The 20,675-nt window shown below is 43.3% G+C and overlaps 1 protein-coding gene across 11 annotated transcripts in view; it reads left to right on the top strand.

Annotated features, from left to right (window-relative positions):
- The window catches only part of FHIT (fragile histidine triad diadenosine triphosphatase), a 1,448,934-nt gene that overhangs the window by 1,237,445 nt on the left and 190,814 nt on the right, over positions 1-20,675 (top strand). For all 11 annotated transcript variants that reach the window (XM_034658572.1, XM_034658582.1, XM_034658581.1 and 8 more), the window contains one exon: positions 19,843-19,911. In XM_034658572.1, coding sequence (XP_034514463.1) covers positions 19,843-19,911 — 69 coding nt within the window. The remainder of the gene's footprint in view (positions 1-19,842; positions 19,912-20,675) is intronic.

Genomic DNA, 20,675 nt, shown 5'->3' with positions numbered 1-20,675 from the left:
CTTCTATGAAAGTCGATGCTATTGTTTGGAGACCCATGAAGTCATGTTAACAGCTGTTTCTTACTTCTGGTGCTGCTCTCTGGTCCCATGGAGGTCTGCTCCATCGTGAAAGATTGACAACCTGGAAAATATCTTTGTTCTTTATGTTAGAGATTTCATGAAGTGTATCTGATGCTAGGAGATCGGAATAGTGCTGCTTGGCTCCCTGTACATGCTCAAACTATTTGTACATGTGTAAGCTGGGGGCTTATATTTTTTCACGTTACTTTGGTTGACATGCAGGCATTCCTGTGTCTTGGGCCTGGGTCTATGTGTTGCCTGGCTGGTCCACCCATGCCTGGGGGCAATATCACTCCTGGTGTTGATTCTTTCATCTGAACTAACCAGTTGGATGCCAGCTTCACAGCCCTTAGGGAAATGCAAGCTAAGACCACACCGACATATCACTACATGAAGAGAAGAACCAATAAAATAAAGTGACAACACAGAATGCTGGTGAGGTTGTAGAGAAACTGTTTCTGTCTGGTGGAAATCTAAAAACCAAACATATCCTCAGCCAGCAATTACACTTCTGGGCATTTACCCCAGAGAGATGAAAACTTACGTGCCCAGAAAAACTTGTGTATGAATGTTCAGAGTAGCTTATTTGTAGTAGCCAAAAGCGGACAGCACCGTGAGGTCCTTCAGTAAGTAAGTGGTTGAACGAACTGTACATCCACCCCTACCATGGAAATTTACTCTGCAATGAGCAGGCGTGAATGACTGATAACTACCACAGCATGGATGGATCGTGAGGGCTGAGTGGAAAAAAAGCCAACCTGAAAAGGTCAAATAACATGTGATTCCATTCACAGAGCATTCTCAAAGGGACAGCATTATAAAGACAGAGAGCATGGCTCAGTAGCTGCCAGGGTTAAAGGCAGTAAGGGGGTGAGCATGACTGTGAGCGGACACAGAGGAGGGCTTTGCCTTCATGGGCGTGGCCTGTATCTTGAGTACAGTCGTGTTTATGCATCTACACACGCACTGAAGTGACTCAGAGCTATACACACGTTGTACCAGTCACTGTCCCAGCTCGATGTGGTGTCCCGACCTCTCTGTGTGGCACCGCCCATGCCACGGTGTTCCGTACTGGGAGAAACTAGGGCAAGGGTCCACTACTCACAATCTTTCTTCACTGTTTTTTGCATTTTCCTTTGACTCTCTAATGCTCTCAGAGTGAAAAATATTTTTTAAAGTTAGCAAAAGAATAAAAATGATAATCATAGCTAACATTTAAAGAGTACCTATTGTGCAGTAGGCCTTTGCTAAGGACTTGTTTTATGTAATTCATTCCTAATTCTTGGTGGGGGGGAATGCTATGAGATTTATAAAATGTTACGTCTGCCTTATTGACAAGGACATGGGGCCTGGAGAGGTCAGATAGCTTGGCCCAGGTCAGACAGAGAGTAAGTGATGGGATGAGGATTCGGACGCATGCAGTCTGGCTCCACGTCCACATCTGTCCCCATTGTCGTCTTCCTTGGGCTGCCAGGCGCTTTCAGGAATGTGTAAGCTCTGTTGAGCTGGGACATCTGTGTAGCTAGGGGAGGATGTTTGCATAGAGGAATTCCTGTGGTAGAGCTTTCTTCCCTCCTGAGCTGGTCTCTGTACTTGTAAGAGAGTTGCAAGATCTCTAAAAGGCCACTGTGAAGTATGGCAGGTGTGGGGGCAGCCCTACTGACTTTACCCAGGTGCCAGGGAAGCGGCTTCTGTAATTAGCTGAGGAAAATGGAGTTGCTCTGATTTCCACTTGCATTCAATGGTTCTCATTGAAGGGTCCCTCTTCTTGTATTCCATGCAGAGAAAGCCTAGGAGAAGGGTGGGGGGTGCATTTCAAATAGAACAGGTGTTAGTGTTCTTCTTCCTTTTCTGTCCCTGAGATAGAAATCATCCAATTTCCATGCTGATTTATTTGAGGTTGAGAATATTTCTTTGTCTGCTTCCTATCCAACTGCCTAATCTCCCGATGATCCCAGTCCTAAAAAAATTCTTTGACTTCTGTCAACCTGAAAATGCTTGACACTCGCCGGCCTTCTCCTTCTTTAAGCCCTGAGCCCTGGTCTCCTACCTATTGGCATTTTCTGCTTTGCTGCCTGCCTTGGGCAAGGGTTTCTGATTCAAGGAGGAAAATCTGAGCAAAGCCTTGTGCTCTCAGGGATGCACCCACAGATCTATTGTGATGCCTTATTTTTCTTGTTACTAGTATAATAGGAGGGCAGGTCCCTGCTCCAAAGTGTGGGCTCAGCATTCTGGTTGGAACCAGTTTAAGTCTCCAGTCTCTGAGGCAGAGCCCCTGAGGGAGAGCCCTAGCAGAGGAGTGAGTTGCTGGAGACAAGAGAGGGAACTGAGCAGCTGGGGTCCTGGAAAGCACTGCTCTGGCGAAATGGCCACGTGAAATCTCTTGGAGAAAGGAGAACTGCTGTTCTGTTTTGTTCAAGGAAGAGCTTCTTTTTCTTGTTAATACGATTTCCTGTGACCATCCCCATTGTTGGTTGAATATTCAGCCAACAGTCTGATAAATGTCATCCGTAGGCATTTGAGGAGGTAAAGATGAGCCCTGGGCTCAAGCCAGGTTTGGGGCATCAGCTTTGAGCACAGGAATGTTGGGAAGAAGGTGGTTCATGGGAGAGGCCCAGGATGTGGATTCCAAAGATCCCTGAAAAGTTGGAGGACAAGGCCGATATTTGCCTAAAAGTCAAAGGGGTGGTCCGTAAAGATTCAGGATGAGAGGTTAAATAGGGATGCACATCGGGGGAGCTGCAACCAGAGTGAGGGGTTCAGAGAGGTGGAGGGGGGTAGAGTCTGGAGTAAGGCTTGAAACAGAGCAACTGGAGTCCCTCCATCAGGGCTCTACAGCCTCCCCGATGATAGTGGTGTGAATGGTTTGCCAAGATTTACCTCTTGTTGCTGAGGCCACTTTGGGGCACAAGATGGAGTTCATGAGCAGAATCCAGATCCCAAGGCCTGAGGGGATCTTGCTGACTCTTCTGGAGCCAGATAGTTGAGGGGAAGTTCTAGGCAGTTGAGAGTCAGTAGTTCATCAAAAGTAACATGACATCTCCATGCTTTCCCTGCACACACTCCCAGTTCTCAATCCTTTCCAATTCAGCGACCCCACTTCACCACTGCCCTTCTCCCCTTAACCAACCACCCCACACATTATGCATTTGGGGGTGGTTATTGGGGGAGCCCAGGGGCACTTGCCCTCACAGTATCCCACAGAGGCATGCGCCTTCCTCTCTTGGGTTTTGGGCAGCTCTTGCAGAAGTCATGACGGCATGGTGTGTAGAGATAGCCCTGAACCTCATGGGCTCTCTCCAATGGATAATATCCCATTTTGAATCCAAATATTACCCAGGTCCTCAAAGTAGACATAAAGCCAGTGAAGAGTCCCAGCTGTAGACGTGTAACTACATCATACCCATAACGGGAGGCTACAAAATGTTTTAAGATAAAAGAGAATATGTGGTATTATATGGAGGACATTTCCATGGACAAAATAAAGCGAGCTATGAGAGAAAGAGAGTGTGAGAGAGAGATCATAATGTAGAGAATCTTCAGGAGAAGAAAAGGGAGCGAGACCAGTGAGGACATTAGTGTCCTAGTTGCATCCTGGCATCTTTGGCAGGACTTTCCTTGTGGTCCACCCCAAGTCAGATTGATTCACCCATCCCCCCACCATTTTTGTGTCTTCATAGCAGAGCAACTACCCTACTGTTAAGAGTAGTTGACAGTTTGAGGACAGTCAACTTATGTCATTTTGTGGACAAAGTATATGCCATCAGTTTTGTTTTTGCTTTTCCCTTAAAGATTTCTATCTCCTAGGTTCAGGTCCAGTAGAATTCCTATGATCTCTTGACGATTGAGTAAGGATGCTTCCTCTCCCCTCCTCCTCCTCTTCCCTCTCCTCCTCTTCCTCCTTCTCTTCCTAGTTCTCTTAACGCAGTCGAATTCTCCATATATATCTATTGACTGTGTGCTAGGCATGTTCTCAGGTAATGGGATCCCAGCTCTGAGTATGTGAAAAAATGAAAAAATAAACAAATACAGATTACATTTCATGTAAGGAAGGGGGAGACTATGTAATAGTGGGGCTTCTTCTATGTAAAGGAATTGAGAAGTCCTCACTAGGGAGGTGTCCTAGTCAGGCTGCTGTCTCAGGACACCATAGCCTGGGTGGCTTAAAGAGCAACATTTATTTCTCACTGTTCCAGAGGCTGGGAAATCCTACATAAAGGCACCCTCAGAGCTGGCGTCTGGTGATAGCCCTTTTCCACGAATAAGATTCTCGAATCCTATTCATGATGTCTCCAACCTCATGACCTAATCACCTCCTAAAGGCTCTACCTCTCCTATAATCTCTTTGGGGAATAAGGTTCGGAAATCAGCATATGAATTTTGGGGGTGCACAAACATTCACTCTATAGCGGGAGGTAACACCTGAGCAGAGGCCTAAGGGATAATAGGCAGAGGAGCAGCTCGCGTCTATCATGCATTTCCTTACAGTGACAGGAGACATGGGAAGGTCTTTCCATGGAGTATCTCATTTAATCCTCTCAGCAGCCCATTGAAGAAGGTGCTTCCTTAGCCGCATTCGTAAGTGTGGACATCAAGGCTTACAGACATAAAACTGCTTTCCCAGAGTCACTCAGGACGTGAGGGGGGAAATGGGGATTTCATCTGAGTTAGAGCTTGGCTCTGCTGACCACCAGGCTCTACTTAAGCATTTGTGTCCCGAGGGGAGAAGCCCCAAGTTCTCTGCTTTCAGTCTCCCTCCCCAGTGGGTTGAACGTAATGGTTTTCACACTGTGCTCTTTGGAAGCTCCGGGGCTTTTTGGAGGCCAGGATAGGGGTGTGGGTCTACTGGGGTGTCTGGAGAATGGTTCTGCTTCTGTTTTATAGATTAGGCTTCGACAGAATCATTTTTTTTGAAGAGCTTGAAGTCCTTAAAAGAGAGTTAGAAGAGGACTTGCTTCATGAGTATTTAAAAATTTAAAAAGTGAAGGATGTTTGTGGCCAAGTAGCAGTCGTGATGGCTGGTGGGGTCTGCGGCAGCGGTGACAGCTGGCAGACACTTGCCTCGGGGCTTCCTAGGTTCTGAGTCCTAGTACTTTGCAGTACGCATCCATTCAGTCCTCACAGCAAGCCCAGGAGGAGGTTTGTGTTACAAAGGAGGAATCAGAAGCTCTGAGGTGAGCGACTGGTCTAGGCTTCACAGCTTCTGAGTGGCAGGACCAGGACCTGATGCCAGGGGGTCCAGCTGCAGAATGTGTACCTTGTTAACCCATGGTGCGGGGCTGGGGACCCGAACCTTCTGTCACTGGGCTTAAAGTGAGAGCTATGCTTGCCCCCAATCACAGACCTGGTGGCTGTATGTCCGCGCAGAGTGCTTGACTGCCTGCGCTGGCCGTAAGACTTCATCGTTCACCACGATCTGGGATGCTGTCTACCTAGACTCTTTGCTAACAAAAGTGTGACATTTCTTTCTTTTTTTTTTTTTTAATGATTTTTTATTATATTATGTTAGTCACCATACAGTACATCCCCGGCTTCCGATGGAAGTGTGACATTTCTTAGGAGCAAAATGTGGTTCCCTAACTTTCACATCCATGGGCCTGGCATGGCCTGCTTGCATAACTCATTTTAAAAAGATGGATTGTTGGTTCATCACATTAATGAATTAAGCCAACACTGGCAGCAGCCAGGGCCCAACGGTGTCCTAAGCCAACACCAACAAGACATTTGTTTCTTTATGTGCAACAGGACAGTCAGCCATTGGGTGGACCTCCTTGACCAAAAATTAATTCTGAAGGTTAAAAGGCAGAGGAAAATCATCTTAAACTGTTCACCTCGTTTCATTGCCTGTACAACCAATTCTGACCCATGCCATGAGGGAACCTTCCTGCTAAGTGTTCCTAAAAGGGCTCCACCACTGTAGATCTCAGGTCTAGAGTCAGATTCCTGGCAAATTGGAGTTGTTGCCAACTCAGTAGGGTGCTTCCCCCCACAGGAGTGTTCAGACTAAGTGACATGATGCAGTGTGTCTTCTGTTAATGGTCAGTCCACATGGAACCATGGAGACAGAAGCTAGCAAGTGTTCCATTCTGGATTAAAAAAGTTTAGTCAGCATAAATCCCAGGGCCTCAGTAGCTGAAATCACCCAGAAAAGGAAACATTATTGATTTCTCATATTATCTAATTTCTGGGCACTGCCTATGGAATCACTGTATCTCATTGAACAGTAAAGTATATTATGAGAAAAACAAGAGATGGTTCCAGGGCTTTCCTCACTGCCCGTTTCCTTTTTTATTATTATTGCCTTAGCAGCATCCATCGTTGGAGCCTCAAAGCCACCAGACAGGGTCTCACAAATCTCCCTGGCTCCTTGTGTGGGAGCCGGGCTGAGATGATATGCAGTCCTCTGGATGCTCCTAGTGTCACCGTTCTAGACCCAAACCGAGATATGATTTAGGAGGTCCCGATAAAACTGGGGATCATGGGCCTAATCGGAGTCATTTATCCTGTCTTGAGCTATCAAATCAGTGCTTCTGGGTTGCTGGGCATTGGGTGGGGGTGTTTCTTTTTTCTGGTATATTTCACAATGATTACTTTGAAAAGAATCTCATTTCTGAAGTTCATGCTCTCTCTAACATATCCGGGTAGAATGTTTGTAAGAAGTAGCCGCTCCACTTCGTAGCTCTGTAGGCTGAGATTTGGCCCATCCTAAAAGAGGATGTCTTCTCTAAAAGCGTGATTCCCAAATCAATACCTGCTCACTTGAGTTAGAAGGAAAATGTAACCCTCCAAAAGATGATTCTGCCGAATCTATGAATTCAGAAACATTAGGAAACAAGAAAGCATATGTACCAAGAGAAAAGCAGGTTATATAAAAAAAAAAAAAAAGAAAGAAAGAAAATCCAAGGGAGAAATATATAATTTGGATCGCACTAAATTCTATTTATGCTGAATGTTTTATTTTGTTGGAGTCGTATGTGAAAATAGCCATATTGAAATGGTAAAAATCTTGTATTCAACCCGTGTTAAGGAGAGAGAATGTTCCTTTGAAAGATTTTGCAGTAGCATTTAAAGCAAGGAACTAATTATTCATAACAAATCACAAAATGGTGGGAGAGGGGGAGCTTCACTCAGGAACTTTCCCTGCTTTGCTGCTGTTCCTATGGTAAAGGAACAGCCCAGTTTCAAAATGCTGCATGCAGGCCCAGAGATATTTATTCATACTAAAGAAACACAACTTTTAACTATGTAAAATGATTCCCTTCCAACAACAGTTAAATAGTGTGCCAGCCCACCAATAAAGCAGGCTGACAGGTCATGAAGGGAACGCATTTCATCACGACTCCACAGAGGCTGAGGATCTGGATCTTATCACACTGCAAAGGATCTTTGTTCCTTGATTTTATCTGGCACCTTTTTTTTTCCCCCCTCTCTGGTTAAACAACCCAGTTGTCACTGTTGGACAAAGAGAAAAGAAATATATCATTATGCTTTAGTTATTTTTAAAAGCACCTGCTTTTTGGAACACAATTTGCAAAAATTATTTGAAATAGATTAACCTTTTGAAATGATAATGGCATAAAATTATATTAAATGATTTTCCTAAAAAATAACTCCCATTGAAAATAAAGTGTGGCACCATCAGCCTGAAATCCAATGTAGGATCTTGTTTGGATTCAGTTACTTCTGGGTGACTGTTTGATACCCAAATCGTGTGTCTGTTTTCACACCCGGCAGTGTCCAACTTGTGTTAGCCTGACCGCCCATGAATTTATAGGTCTGTCCCCTGGTCTCTCTGTTAGCACTAGAAAGGGAAGTAGCCCAAGCTTGCCCTTCATGGTTGACCTTTCTGGGCTTCTCATCACTTTTATTTAAACTAGATATTAAAGGTGAAATCTATGGTAGTGATGCACTTGGCTAGTGAGATAATTAGGAAGCACCATTTCCATAATTACTGTGTCACTGTCTCTGGAGGGACATGAAAGCTTGTCCTGTCCCTTTAACAGGACAAGTTACTAATCCCCTTAACGTTTTTTTCCCTTTGGCCTGATAATATTTCACTTTTTTTTTTTTTGCTTTGTAAAATATTCCTAAAGGGAGGCTTAGGCAATAATGCACAGATTATGGAAATGATACTCATTAAGTAGAGGGCAAGATTTCTAGAAAGCCACAGAGCTGCTTCGAAACATGTAACCTCCATTAGAGGCTTCATTTGAATGTTTATTCATGGAGCAGTAAACGTTTATTATTATACATTTTATTGAAACATAAATTAAAGAACTGTAATTATGTGTATGGCAAACAGTAAAGCAATGTGCATTTGTCACAGAATGAGTAAGACAAGGAAAAATGCCATAATTGTTTCATTTGCATCCAAATCCTTTATTGTATACCCAACAGAAAAATACCCAGAGGGAATAACTCTGTGGATTAATGTTCTGATATGGTGTATAAATAAAAAAAAATACATATTCTAGATATTCTTTCTAGCAAAGAGAACATCCTGGAATTAGTTTGTCAAGGTCACAAGTTATCCAAAGAAAGGGTGGGTTTCTTCTTTTCTCCTGAGAGAGAACCACAGTGACTCTTATTAAAGTTAATGCTGAGCAAAGAATATGTCCCTTGGCAGTCTGTGCAATGCTGATTGTTTTCAGGATGAGCTCTTTGCTCCCGACACTCAAGCATATTTGAGGAGTTTTTAAAAAGGACTTAAATGAAGCTGGAAAGACAAGACCTTCAAACAAGACCTTCAAACTTATACTTTTATGAAAACAAAAATTACTTTTCAATGGGAAAGAAAGGAATGTGCAATGTAATCATAATGGCTCTGCCCAGGCCACATCCTTGTGTGTTCAGGAACTCCTAAGCAGAGGGAGAAGACAAGAATGGTCAAGAGAATCTGCGTATATGAGGTTGTTTTTCTTTTTTTCCTAAAGCAGCCTGACAAATTAAGAACGCTTAGCAATCACCTACTACCCATCCATCTATCCATTCATCCATTCACCCACCCATCCACCTGTCCACCTGCCAAGCATTTATTCACATAATATGGAATGTAGGATTGGGGGAAGGAAATAATCAGGAGAAAAATACAGTCAGGAATAGCCCAGAGTTCCAGACTAATGGAAGAGAGGCACGTGCAATTATTGGTACTTTATAGTAAAAAAGCAGACATTGAGATGCATACAAAGAATCAGAGAAGCCCTGGGGAGTCTGAAGGCGACACAGAGAAGGTGCCATTTGAACTGGCTCTTACAAACTGGGGGGGCAATGGGAGAGAAGGAACAAGAAAGGAACTCCACCTGGAGGAAGGAACACTGTAATTTTTCTTATCAAGGATATGTACTGTAAACACAGCAGCTACCACGACTGCTGATAAAACACAAGGATGACAAATCCAGAAACAGTCTTTGTACCTCTTGAAAGTCATTTTATTGGAGTTGTCACTAAGGCGCTCTTTCTGCCCAGCAGCAAAGAGAACCCACGCACATGTGACTTAATGGGAAGACTTTTTTGTTCTCGAGTCAGTCTACCTGGAGTTCCACCTGCCTTGTTGTATGAGCGTGCCCTCCTGCCAGAAAAATGACCAGATTTGCATGGGTTTATCACAGTTTTATACATCTTGCTTGAGTTTGTCAACTTTTTAAAGGGCAGTGATGATAGGTTTGACTTTCTTCTTGCCGAACAGTTTTAAAAACTTGAAGCTGTCCTATCACTGAAAATCAATCATGAACCAAAAGATAATTGAGAACATGTATACAGGATTGATCTCAGATTTATAAGGAATCTGTTATTTTATGGGGACTCTCTTGAAGAAGTGCTTACTGTCCTAAGGGTGAGTCGCGTATGGGGCAGTTGGCTTATAACTTCTGCTGGGGTGTGTCTAACACCCCAGTGTCTAACACTACAGTGCCAAAAGTTAAGTGCCATATGTGGGCTTGGCAGTTGAGAAAACCTACTCAGTCCTTCTCCTTAGGCCTCAATGTCTTCATTTATAAATGTTTTCACCCTACCTCAGCTTTCAGGTAGAGATAAAACCAGTATTCTAACACATAAGATTATTGTGTGGATAATATGAAATATGTAGATAAAGTGCTTAGGCCAGTGCTAGCATATTCTAAATATTCAGTAAATTTTATTTTTCCTGTATTATGCAACAGGGATTCTGAAAATATTTTTGACAGTCTGTTTCTACTGTAAACCAGAAGGCTCGGCTCTGTAGTGAGCCTTGCCACATGTACTCTACTCTGAACCACACAACAACCCCGAAGCCCGTGTTTTCCTTATGGCTGGATTTTGCCTTACTTGCTTTGGGAAGTATGTTTTGTAGTTCCAAAATAGATGTCGCTGGAAGGACTCCTGCTCACAGGACCTTGAGGACACCTTGACACGGCCGACTCAAGAATAAAATTAGTGGTCTGTCAAAAGGCACAGGCACAGTGATAGTTTCTGACCCTCCTGTCAATGACGTCCTTCCTTTAGAATATCCGCCAGGCCCAAGCAACTTGTATGCCTTGCCTGAAGCAGAAGAAACACAAGGTTTTTCACGTGCCCAGATTGTCCCCGTTGAGAAACTTGAAGAAAAAATAGAAGGTAAAAAGCCAGTGCAGTTAAGAAATAAAACAAAACAAACAAAAAAACTCCCAGAATTTTGGAGACCCTGTGGAGTTTTTTGGCTTAGCAATTGTGTTTTTAAGCCGTACATCAATGGTGGGGCTCCAATTGTGAGTTATAATAATATATCATGAGAGGGACCGTGCTCTCAAGATATATGGGCACACTACATCATTCAGCATCACGGCTTTGATGATGTATGGCTCCAAACCACAATGAGAGTTTAAAGGAGCTTTTAGCAACCAGACAGCTTTACATTTCAAATTTTCTAAAAATTAAGGTCTTTTCAAGTTAAATAAAAGCAAGATGATGGACTCCGATGCTGTATAAAGTGGCCCTGCCCTCTGAGAGCCTGGGTATGTGTCTTTCCCTTTTGGCTTTAGGCTCAGAACATAGAAATAAATGACAGGCTCTTCTTCAGTTTCTCCTTCACAAGAACAGAAGCTCAGAGAACTGGGCAAACGTGAGCTAGTGTCAATGCATCTCTTTTGCCAATCAATTCCCCCCATCTTATGCTCGGCAAGCACGAGTAGCTCATCTTCGCAGCCAAGTACTGGATCACATGAGATGATTTTTGTTTTCTTTGTTTTAAGGAGCGTTTCCACTGAAATTCAGAACAAAATGAACTCATAAAAAGTAGAACAACTTCCTTGCCCGTCACTCACAAATTCAAAACTGGGCCCACAGGAAGACAACTTGCCTTTTCCATCCTTTGTCTTTGTAAATTAAAAGCACTGATTGCAAATGAGAAGAAAAATATAAGGTGACTGACATCTGGGTCGCTCACCCGGAGCAGGAAATGGGAGCTGTTGCTTAGTTCCATCACCTTTCCTGTCTTAATGATGTGTTTATAAGATGCTGATGTTGCTGAGGAGAATGTACCCACTTTGTTTAAAAACCCCTCGCTTTTGGGGGCAAGGAAATCGCTATCAATTAAGAAAGCAGGTGCTGGAAGAACCTCCCCTCCTCCTCCTTTTTTTAATCCTGCTGCAGTAAACAGAACAAAATGAGAACTCTCCCTACTGTTTGTATAATAGGCCCAAACAGGAACAGCGAGAGACAATTACATTTCAAGTGGCTTCTTCCATTTTCCTTTACTAAGTGAATTAAAGGGAAGCATGGCGGTAGAGTGGCTGCCATGTGGAGAGAAACATCTGGGCAGGAGGAATTAACACAGTCTCCCTGCCCATTATCTTGCCTCTAGTTTTTCACTCCTTTGGCTTCCTCCACAGATTCTAATTCTCAAATTACAATAGATTTTCGATGTCCACCACCTACTCCTCCCTAACTTCCAAAAGGCAAAATATCCTGTTTTCACTGAATAGAAACTTTTTTTGGGGGGGGGGTCTCAAAAAAGAAGTTCCGAGCTTTCCCCCTGCCCCTTCTTCTATAAATAGCTTACCTATATAATCTGGGTACCAAAGAGGAAAAATTAACACATCACCCATTATTTCAAGGCTGTCAATTGAACTGTCTGAATGAGGGAGACGTGGCATCTTGGGAGATGTGGGCTATGTCATCACCTGTTTGAAGAATCCCCTAAATTTAATCCAGTTCTTCTATAAAGAGAACACTGACACATCATTTAATTATGTTTTTTCTCATAAGTCAAAAGCTTTACTTAGACATCTGTCATACTGTCACACCATTCATCCATCCATTTCTACGTCACTGTCAATTGTAACAGGAGCTACCATGTCTGTGAGAACAGTGTATGCTCGTAACTGCGCTCAGTGCTCTAGACGCATTAGCACATCCAAAACACGAAGAAATAGGAACTACGACTGTCTCCATTTTTCTAGATGAGGAAATGGGGCTTACTGAGAACAAGTAAATTGTCCAGGGTCACCAAATCAATCACAGTGGCAGAGCGGAGATTCTAAGGCAGGTTGAGGGGATGTCACATGCTATCTTTGTGACACCACTGTCCTTCCCAACTACACAACTAGTATTTGGGTGAACGTATGTCTGGCCGTATTTGGAATAGTCCAGGGTTAGGCCTGTCATCATAAACAGGTGTAGTTGTAAGCAGTGCCCCCTTTCACGCTCAAAAGTTCCACTGTAGACAGTAAATTCTATAGTCCCCTAGTAGTAGCGTGCTTCGTGCTCTGCAGTCCTGCTTCTGCTGATTCTAAGTATTCTCATCTGCCTCTACTGGGAGGACAGAGATGGAAGGGCAGGAGGCGGGCTTTTGTGACGTTCTCAAGACAGGTGGCCTGCTGATTCTGTTCATGTGCTTGTTGCTTTTTATGCATCTCCTTTGGAGAAATGCCTATTCCTGCTTCGCCTGTTTTTTAGTTGGAATTTTGTCTTTTGTTACGTTGTAATCATTCTTCCTAAGTCCTACATACTGTGCCCGATCAGATAGATGATCTACAAAAATGGTCTTCCGTTCTGTGAGTTGACTTTTCAGTTTCTTGACAGCATCCTTTGAAGCCCAGTGTTTTACATTTTGATGACGTTCACCCTCTTCCACTTTTAAGAACCCTTTTGATTACCCTGGGCCCAGGTGAATAATCCGAGATCACCCACACTTTTCTCATTATAAGGGCAACTGGTTAGCAACCTTAATCCTTCTACAGCCTACTTCTCCTTTGCCATGGAACCTGATGTATTCACAAGTTCAGGGATTAGGATGTGAACATACTGGAGGGGTTATCGTCTGCCTGTGATCTGCTGTGGTTTTGTTATTCCTTAGAATCAGATTTGCCCTCTGAGGTCACTCATTGATCTGAGTGAGGAGGTTCATGTGGCAGCAGCTGGCGGTTGCAGGACACTAGTCATGGAGTAGCTCTCTCCCTCTAGCCTTCCCTGCCCTTTTCCCTGCCATGATTATTTGCCTTATAACCAGATTGCGCTGTATTTTGGCAAGGGCAAAAGATGCCAGTGTGATGGCACCAACCATCCTCGGGTGAGTATGAGGTAAAGTAGGTGTGTTCAAAAGGGAAGGAGAAGCTCCATAGCACAAAAGAGGCAGAGCCTACAAAAATGTTGGCAGGGTATTAAAACTCAGAGAGATCCCACATTTGGAGAAAAACCGAAAGATGACAGAAAGGGCTTTAAAAGCTAAAATTTGCTCAAGCACAGGCACCAGGAAAAGGCGGATCTCCTACTTGATGCAAATGACTTACATTTAACAAATGAGGGAAACAAAGACTTGCCATTGAACAACCTTGTTCCTCTATACAATACTGGGCATGGCTTCCACCTAGGAAGGAGTAAGATAGAAATGGAACTCAGGAAATAACACTGGTTTAAGTGAATTGAAGCTTCTATTCAAAGGCCAGTTCTACCCCATGATCCCCCAAGGACTTGCAGATGTGATCAAAGACATGACCGAGAAATCATGGAGGTTGAGAGAGGCACCAAGGAGCCACAGCAAGGAGGTGTCCTTATATTTGGAATGGATATTTGAGAAGAGTAGGGTGACCTCCTAAGAGATGGTGTCACAACAGACATAAGTTCAGATTCCAGAGTGTGGTCACTCTTTGCAGGAGGTTGGGTGAGTTGCTTAACCTCGTTGGGTCTATTTTGTCACCTGGAAATGATATTGCATTTATTAAGCACCTCTTGGGACTATTAGAAGGCTTCATTGAAATGGTATAAATCAACCTAGGGACTGGCATGTAGCGAGCTTTCAATAAATGCTAACAACAATTTCTACTATGAAAGGTAATAATAATTATAGAAACTAGTAGACTGAGGAAACTTCAGCCAGTATTTCCCGAAAAGTGATTTCCTTCCTCCTCTGCCCGTATCACCATCGATTTCTTGCCAGGATTCCTTTTCCTTAGAAAGTTGTCTGTGCTTATTTATCTCCCTTTCTTCACCTTCCCCCTCTCTTAAATCCACATCAGTTTTTTTTTTTAAATAACAGCTTTATTGAGATATAATTCACATACCATCAAATTCAGTCTTTTAAAGTGAACAGTTCATGGGGCGCCTGGGTGGCACAGCGGTTGGGCGTCTGCCTTCGGCTCAGGGCGTGATCCCAGCGTTATGGGATCGAGCCCCACATCAGGCTCCTCTGCTATGAGCCTGCTTCTTCCTCTCCCACTCCCCTTGCTTGTGTTCCCTCTCTCGCTGGCTGTCTCTATCTCTGTCAAATAAATAAATAAAATCTTAAAAAAATAAAAATAAAAATAAAATAAAGTGTACAGTTCCAAGTTTTTTCTAGGATATTCAGTATTGTCCCACCACCACGACTGTCTAATTCCAGAATATATTCGTCATCTCCAGAAGAAACCTCATTCCCACTAGCAGTGACTCCTCATTCTCCCATGGCAACTGCTAATTTACTCTCTGTCTCTACAGATTTGCCTCTTCTGGACATTTCACATAAATGGAATCAGACAAAATCTGGCCTTTTACGTCTGGCTTCTTTCATGTGGCATAATTCATTTAGCATCATTCTTTGACTTGGCAGTTCTTCATTCCTTTTTATGGCTGAGTCATGTTCCATTGTCTGGCTGTACCGCATCTTGTTGATGTATTCACTCCTCGATGGGCATTTGGGTTGTTTCCTGTAGTTGGCTGTTGTGGATAATACTGCTGTAAATATTCATGTGCAAGTTTTTGTGTGGACATATGTTTTCTTATCTCTTGGGCACATGCTTAGGAGTGGAATTCTGGGTCATATGGAAACTCTGTTGAACTTTTTGAAGAAGGGTCAAACTATTTTCCAAAGCAGTGATACACTTACATTCCCACCAACAGTGTAGGAAGGCTTTAATTCTCCATATACTTGCCAACACTTGTTATTGTCTTTTTTTGTACTTTTTTTTCTTTAATTGCCATTCTGTTGAATGTGAGGTGCTATTTCAGTGTGGCTTTGCTTTGCATTTCACTACTCACTAATGATATTGAATCTGTTTTCAGTTAAGTGTTTATCCCCCTGATTTCACTGAGACCGACTCAAGCTTTCGACAACATTGACGCTGATGATTATTCCTTCCTTCTTGAAATTCCTTCTCCTCTCTCAGCTTTAGCACTGACCCTCTCCTGACTTGTCTCTTTCCTCACCGTATCCTTAACTTTTTTTATTCCTTTTTTTCTTCCCAAACTTCAAATATTTAAGAGTGCCTATTCTGAATTTTTAGCTCTGCCTGCTCTATTTTTTCCTTAATACTTATCTTCACCTGAAATTAAGTTGTATATTTATTTACTTGTGTATTTTCTGCATTGCCTATTGGAATGTAGATTTGTGGGGGGGAGGGACTTTGTCTTGTTTAGTACTTCATCCCTGGTTCCTAGATTAGCACCTGGTTATAAATAATTTTGCATGAATAACTGTATTAGAAAAGTATAAATAGATGTTATATAAATAAGGACCTGAGATCGCCATTACTTTATTTTATTTTTCTGGAAAAATAACTTGAACTTTATTTTTTAGGCGATAGGATGCTTATCAATATTTTTAACCTAGAGATACCATGCAATGGGAGATTAGAGCTCAAGAAAGTTTTCTAGTTTCCATAACTGCGATATTGTACAGTTGAATCCACAGACACAGAGGGAGGGATAAAGCTGGATTCTTAACCTGGGTCTATGAATCGCATGGGGAAAGTGTCTGTGAAGCTCAGAAACTGCACGTTATGTTTTTGTGGGGCCTCCATAACTTTCACCGACTTTTCAAAGGGTCTGGAACCTTTGTTAAAGTGCCCTGCCAAAGAGAGTAAATCAGCACGTCCCTCTCTGTCCCAAGCCTAGAAGTACATACCTCCCATTTGGGGGTTAGGAGACTGGAGTGAAACTAGCCCGAATTTCTCCTAATTCAGAGTTAAGAGGCGGTTCTAGTTGTAATGACATGACTGGAGAAGATCTGGACGCCAGGAGGGACCTGTCACGGCACACACTCCAGCAGAGGCAGGCTGGCTTTGGAGATCCACGCTCCACTAAGGGAGGATGAAGTACCCTGCAAATCCTGCCCCGTGCTTTCTTCCCACCTGAGATCTCCAATATTAAATAAGTTTCCTGGTAGCTAAGTGAACATATTTAATTAAATGTATTTAATGTAGTTCTTGTCTGATACCTTACTATGCTCATGAGCATTGTGAAATTTTGCTTGATCATAAAAACTTTTTTGGTGTGGAATATGTCACGGCTTTTCTGAAGTATTCAAACTTAAGTAGCTATACTGCTTGAAACCCTAGCAAAATTTAAACTCCAGCAAAAAATAAACCCTGGTAAAATTTTGGAGTGCTTTATTAAGTAGAAGTTTTGCTACCACTAAGTGGTGATCACCAGGCTTACTATGAACTCATTAAGGACAGGTTATGTTAAAATATCCCCATGTGTGCTGTTCATAGCGCTTTGTTTGTTTAGTTTTGTTGAAATACCATTCTACTGGAGACCATGGCAATGGTATTCCTTCACAACAGTGAAGTTGTGAGCAGGCTTTATCATGATTTCCTTTTTCTGAGAAGTCGAGTGGGCTGTCAGGATCTTGTGATCAGTCTGTCACTTGAGAATTTATGTCAAGATATCAGGCTGGGTTGAGGTCTATGCCCTTGGGGAGAATCACCTATATCGGGAGCTCTTCGTTGTCACCAGTGTCACAGTGAATCTCAAGTGGTTGCCAATGATCAGGAATGACATTTCCAGGACTGGGTGATAACAGAGCTCATAGAGGTAGCCCTGAACACTAAATGCAGGCAGGCGAGGTAAAGCAAAGGAGGCATGAGATGGGCCTGGACCCAGGAGGTTCCCCTAATATAATATTAAGTTCATAGCCAGCTCTCTTTCATTAGTGCACAACAACAGGCACATCCTTAAAGATAAGGCACAGAGAGTGACCGGAGTGCAGGAAGCCAGGAAGCATTTAGTAATGGTAGGTCTTCCATAACCCAATAGGGCAGATAAAACAGTAAGTAACCTTGGTGCGGTGCCTCTGGTCGCTTTTGGCAGGAAAGAGGTCAGGAGCCAGATGGATAGTCTAAACCAGTGACATTGGCACCACCTGTGAGTTTGTTAAAAATGCACATTTTGGGAGCCCAGTGATCTGTGTCCACCAAGCCCAGATACATGCTCACTTTGAGGACCACCAGTCAGCAAGAGAAACAAAGTGTAGCAGCAGACAAACTAGAACCACGCCCCACTCCAGGAGCTTCTTAAATCTCTTCCTTGCTAGTGCGGGATCCAGTCCCTGAATGTGATCTCTACTTGGTCTGAAAACTAAATAAATAAATAAATAAATAAGAGTAAATAGCACCGTAGCTACATGTACTGAGTACCGATGATACACTGAGCAGCATGCTGAGTGCAGGCTTAGCGGATTTGAATCCTCTTAATGACCATGTGGGGTAAAGACTGTTGCCGTCCCTGCTGCAGCTGAGGATCCAGAGATCCAGGCCCTTCTGAGGCAGGGGCCATGGCCAGTAAGTGGTCAGTCTAGGGTTTGCAGTAGGCAGTTTGCCTGCAGAGCACTGGTGTGGAATACCTGATTTTTCCGTACAAGGAAGATGGTGGGTGGGTGGATGGATAGAAGAAAGGAAGAAAAGAAAGAAGCAGGGCAGAAAGGAAGGAGAAAAGGAAGAAAGGAAAGGGGAAAGAAAGAGGGAAGGAGAGCTGCAGGTTTGGGAAGCAAGGGTCGAGTGAAGCCTCCTTCTGAAGAGGCTCTTTTCTTGTACTGTGGCATTTTTCTGGTCTCACCTTGAAGTCAGCCAGCCTGTGTCCTTCAGCACATCCCAGCTTCAGCCCATCCTCCATCGCTTTCTCCTAAGACTGTTCCACAGGCAGTTTGCAGTTTATGTTTCCTTGTTTACTTGTTCCCCCTTGTCTCCCTATGGTCACACAATCTTTGTAGCTTAAGAATACGCTCGTCCCAGTTGCTGAGCAATCTATGACTGCCTTCACCATAGACTGGAGAATATTCTGGCAAAAACGTGTCCTTCTTTGGGGACTGTGCACTCAGGGGCTGATGTGAAGCTCCTCTGTGTTCGTTCACCTTGGACCGCCTGTCCCTGCCTCTGCTTTAATAGCATATCATTTTCCCCTCCTTGTGCAGCAAAGCCATGGGGACACTTAATCTCACATTCTCCAGAGGCCCTTTGGAAGCTCAGAGCCTGATCTCCGTAATCAAGAAGGGGTGGGCGTGATCAGGGACTAAGTTTGATTCTTTGTCTGCCTCTCTGCATTTAGGCTTTTCATTTTCACATTCCTCCCCACGGTTTGTAATAAACGCAGGAACATAGCTCAAGGGCAGGAATGAGGTTTAACTTTAGCTGAGGTACAATAGAGGCTATTTGGAAAGTAAAACTTTCAAATGGCAGTTTAGCCTTGAAGAATATATTGAATTAGATATGCGATGTGCCTTGATTCATGATCTCTGCATAATAGCATTGCTACGTCTATTACCTGGGTGCTTTCATAGACTGGAGACATGGGCTGTTTAATAGATCAGACTCACAGAAGGAGCGTTGATGCTCACAAAGAGAGTGGGGGCAAGAGCCACAAGCCCTGGGTTCCCGCGTGGACACTGCCACCTCCTGTGGGGCCTTGACCACTTCTGAGGGTAGATTCCCTCATCTGTAAAGGGGATCTCAGAGCAGAAGTTGCCTCATGGGATTATTCAAAGCAGTACATGAGATCAGTGCTAAGCATAGAGCTTTCTTACCACAGTAAGTAAATGTTTAATAAAGGAGGACTATTTGTATTACTTTTAAATGATTTTTATTTGAAAACCTTGATTCTGTAACTTGGCCCCCACANAATGATTTTTATTTGAAAACCTTGATTCTGTAACTTGGCCCACACTCTTCGCTATTCTCACTTATTTGCTCTTATGCAATTCTCTGTTGGGGCCAATTCTTATTTCTTGTCACTTTCAGAGTCACTGTGGTCACCTTTTAAAACCATGCTGTCACTTCAAAGCACTGGCTAACTACAGCCAAGACTGACAGCTATGAATAATTCCACGGACCCCCTAAAACACGCTGGCATTTCACTCAAATTCTCATCCAGGCCCCCACGTTGTTCTCTCTTGCTTTGAGCATCTCTATTCTCCACAGATTTCAGATACAGTTACCGAAGGTGAACATCATCCTCCTCTGAAAAATAATCCAGCAGGAACCAATGTGGAATAATTGGGCTTCATGGGAGCATCACTGTCAAGTCTAGAAATATATGGGGAGATAATCACATTTCATTTTTTTCTCTCTCATTCATTTTCAGCATGTTCACGTCCACGTTCTTCCGAGGAAGGCTGGAGACTTTCACAGGAATGACAGCATCTATGATGAGGTGGGTCTGTTCTTTCTGATCTTATTGCGTGATCACGGGGGCTGTCGGTAGGATGAAATCAAGCTGATGAACCAGGTATCACCCTGGATATATGGGCTTATGTGGGATTCCACCCAATATGACTTGGGAAGTTGTGATAGAAGCCAAGAAGCCAAGAATGGCCATGACAGGAACCAAAGACACATGAATGATAATGATTTCCTTTTTCAAATGAAATGTGGCAGAAACCAAGTGTCCTTGTGATTTCCACCCTCTCATTCACCAGGACACTAAATACTGTGTGAAGATATGGCCCAGAGTCTCCATAGGAGAAAATCTATAATGCTGCTGACCAGTGGAAATCAAGCCGACTCATATATTATTTTTCTAGTCAAATGCTCCATTTAATTTTAAAGACTGTTTGGAACTCAGCTTGTCTCTCCTAATGGGATGTATTTAAAGCGAAACTTTGAATTGTCATCAGCAGAACCTAGTTGGCTTGAATGAACTGAGTGCCACCCATGTATCATAAACATTTTAGCAGTTAACTGATTTCTGGATATTTCCATTCCAAAATATAAATGTGAAACCGCTTACAGAGATGAAGTAGCAAGGTGGTCTGCTCTTACAGGCTCATCTACCTGAGAAACTTCAGGGGTCTGTGTGTACTCTGTGGGTAAATAGCCTATAATGGATATGCTGGTGTAAAATATTAGACGATAGGGGAGCCTGGGTGGCACAGCGGTTGGGCGTCTGCCTTCGGCTCAGGGCGTGATCCCAGCGTT

The sequence above is a fragment of the Ailuropoda melanoleuca genome, chromosome 4, assembly GCF_002007445.2.
Source record: "Ailuropoda melanoleuca isolate Jingjing chromosome 4, ASM200744v2, whole genome shotgun sequence".
Taxonomy (NCBI): domain Eukaryota; kingdom Metazoa; phylum Chordata; class Mammalia; order Carnivora; family Ursidae; genus Ailuropoda; species Ailuropoda melanoleuca.
The sequence above is the reverse complement of the archived record's forward strand: the minus strand, read 5'-3'. Positions and strand labels throughout refer to the sequence as shown.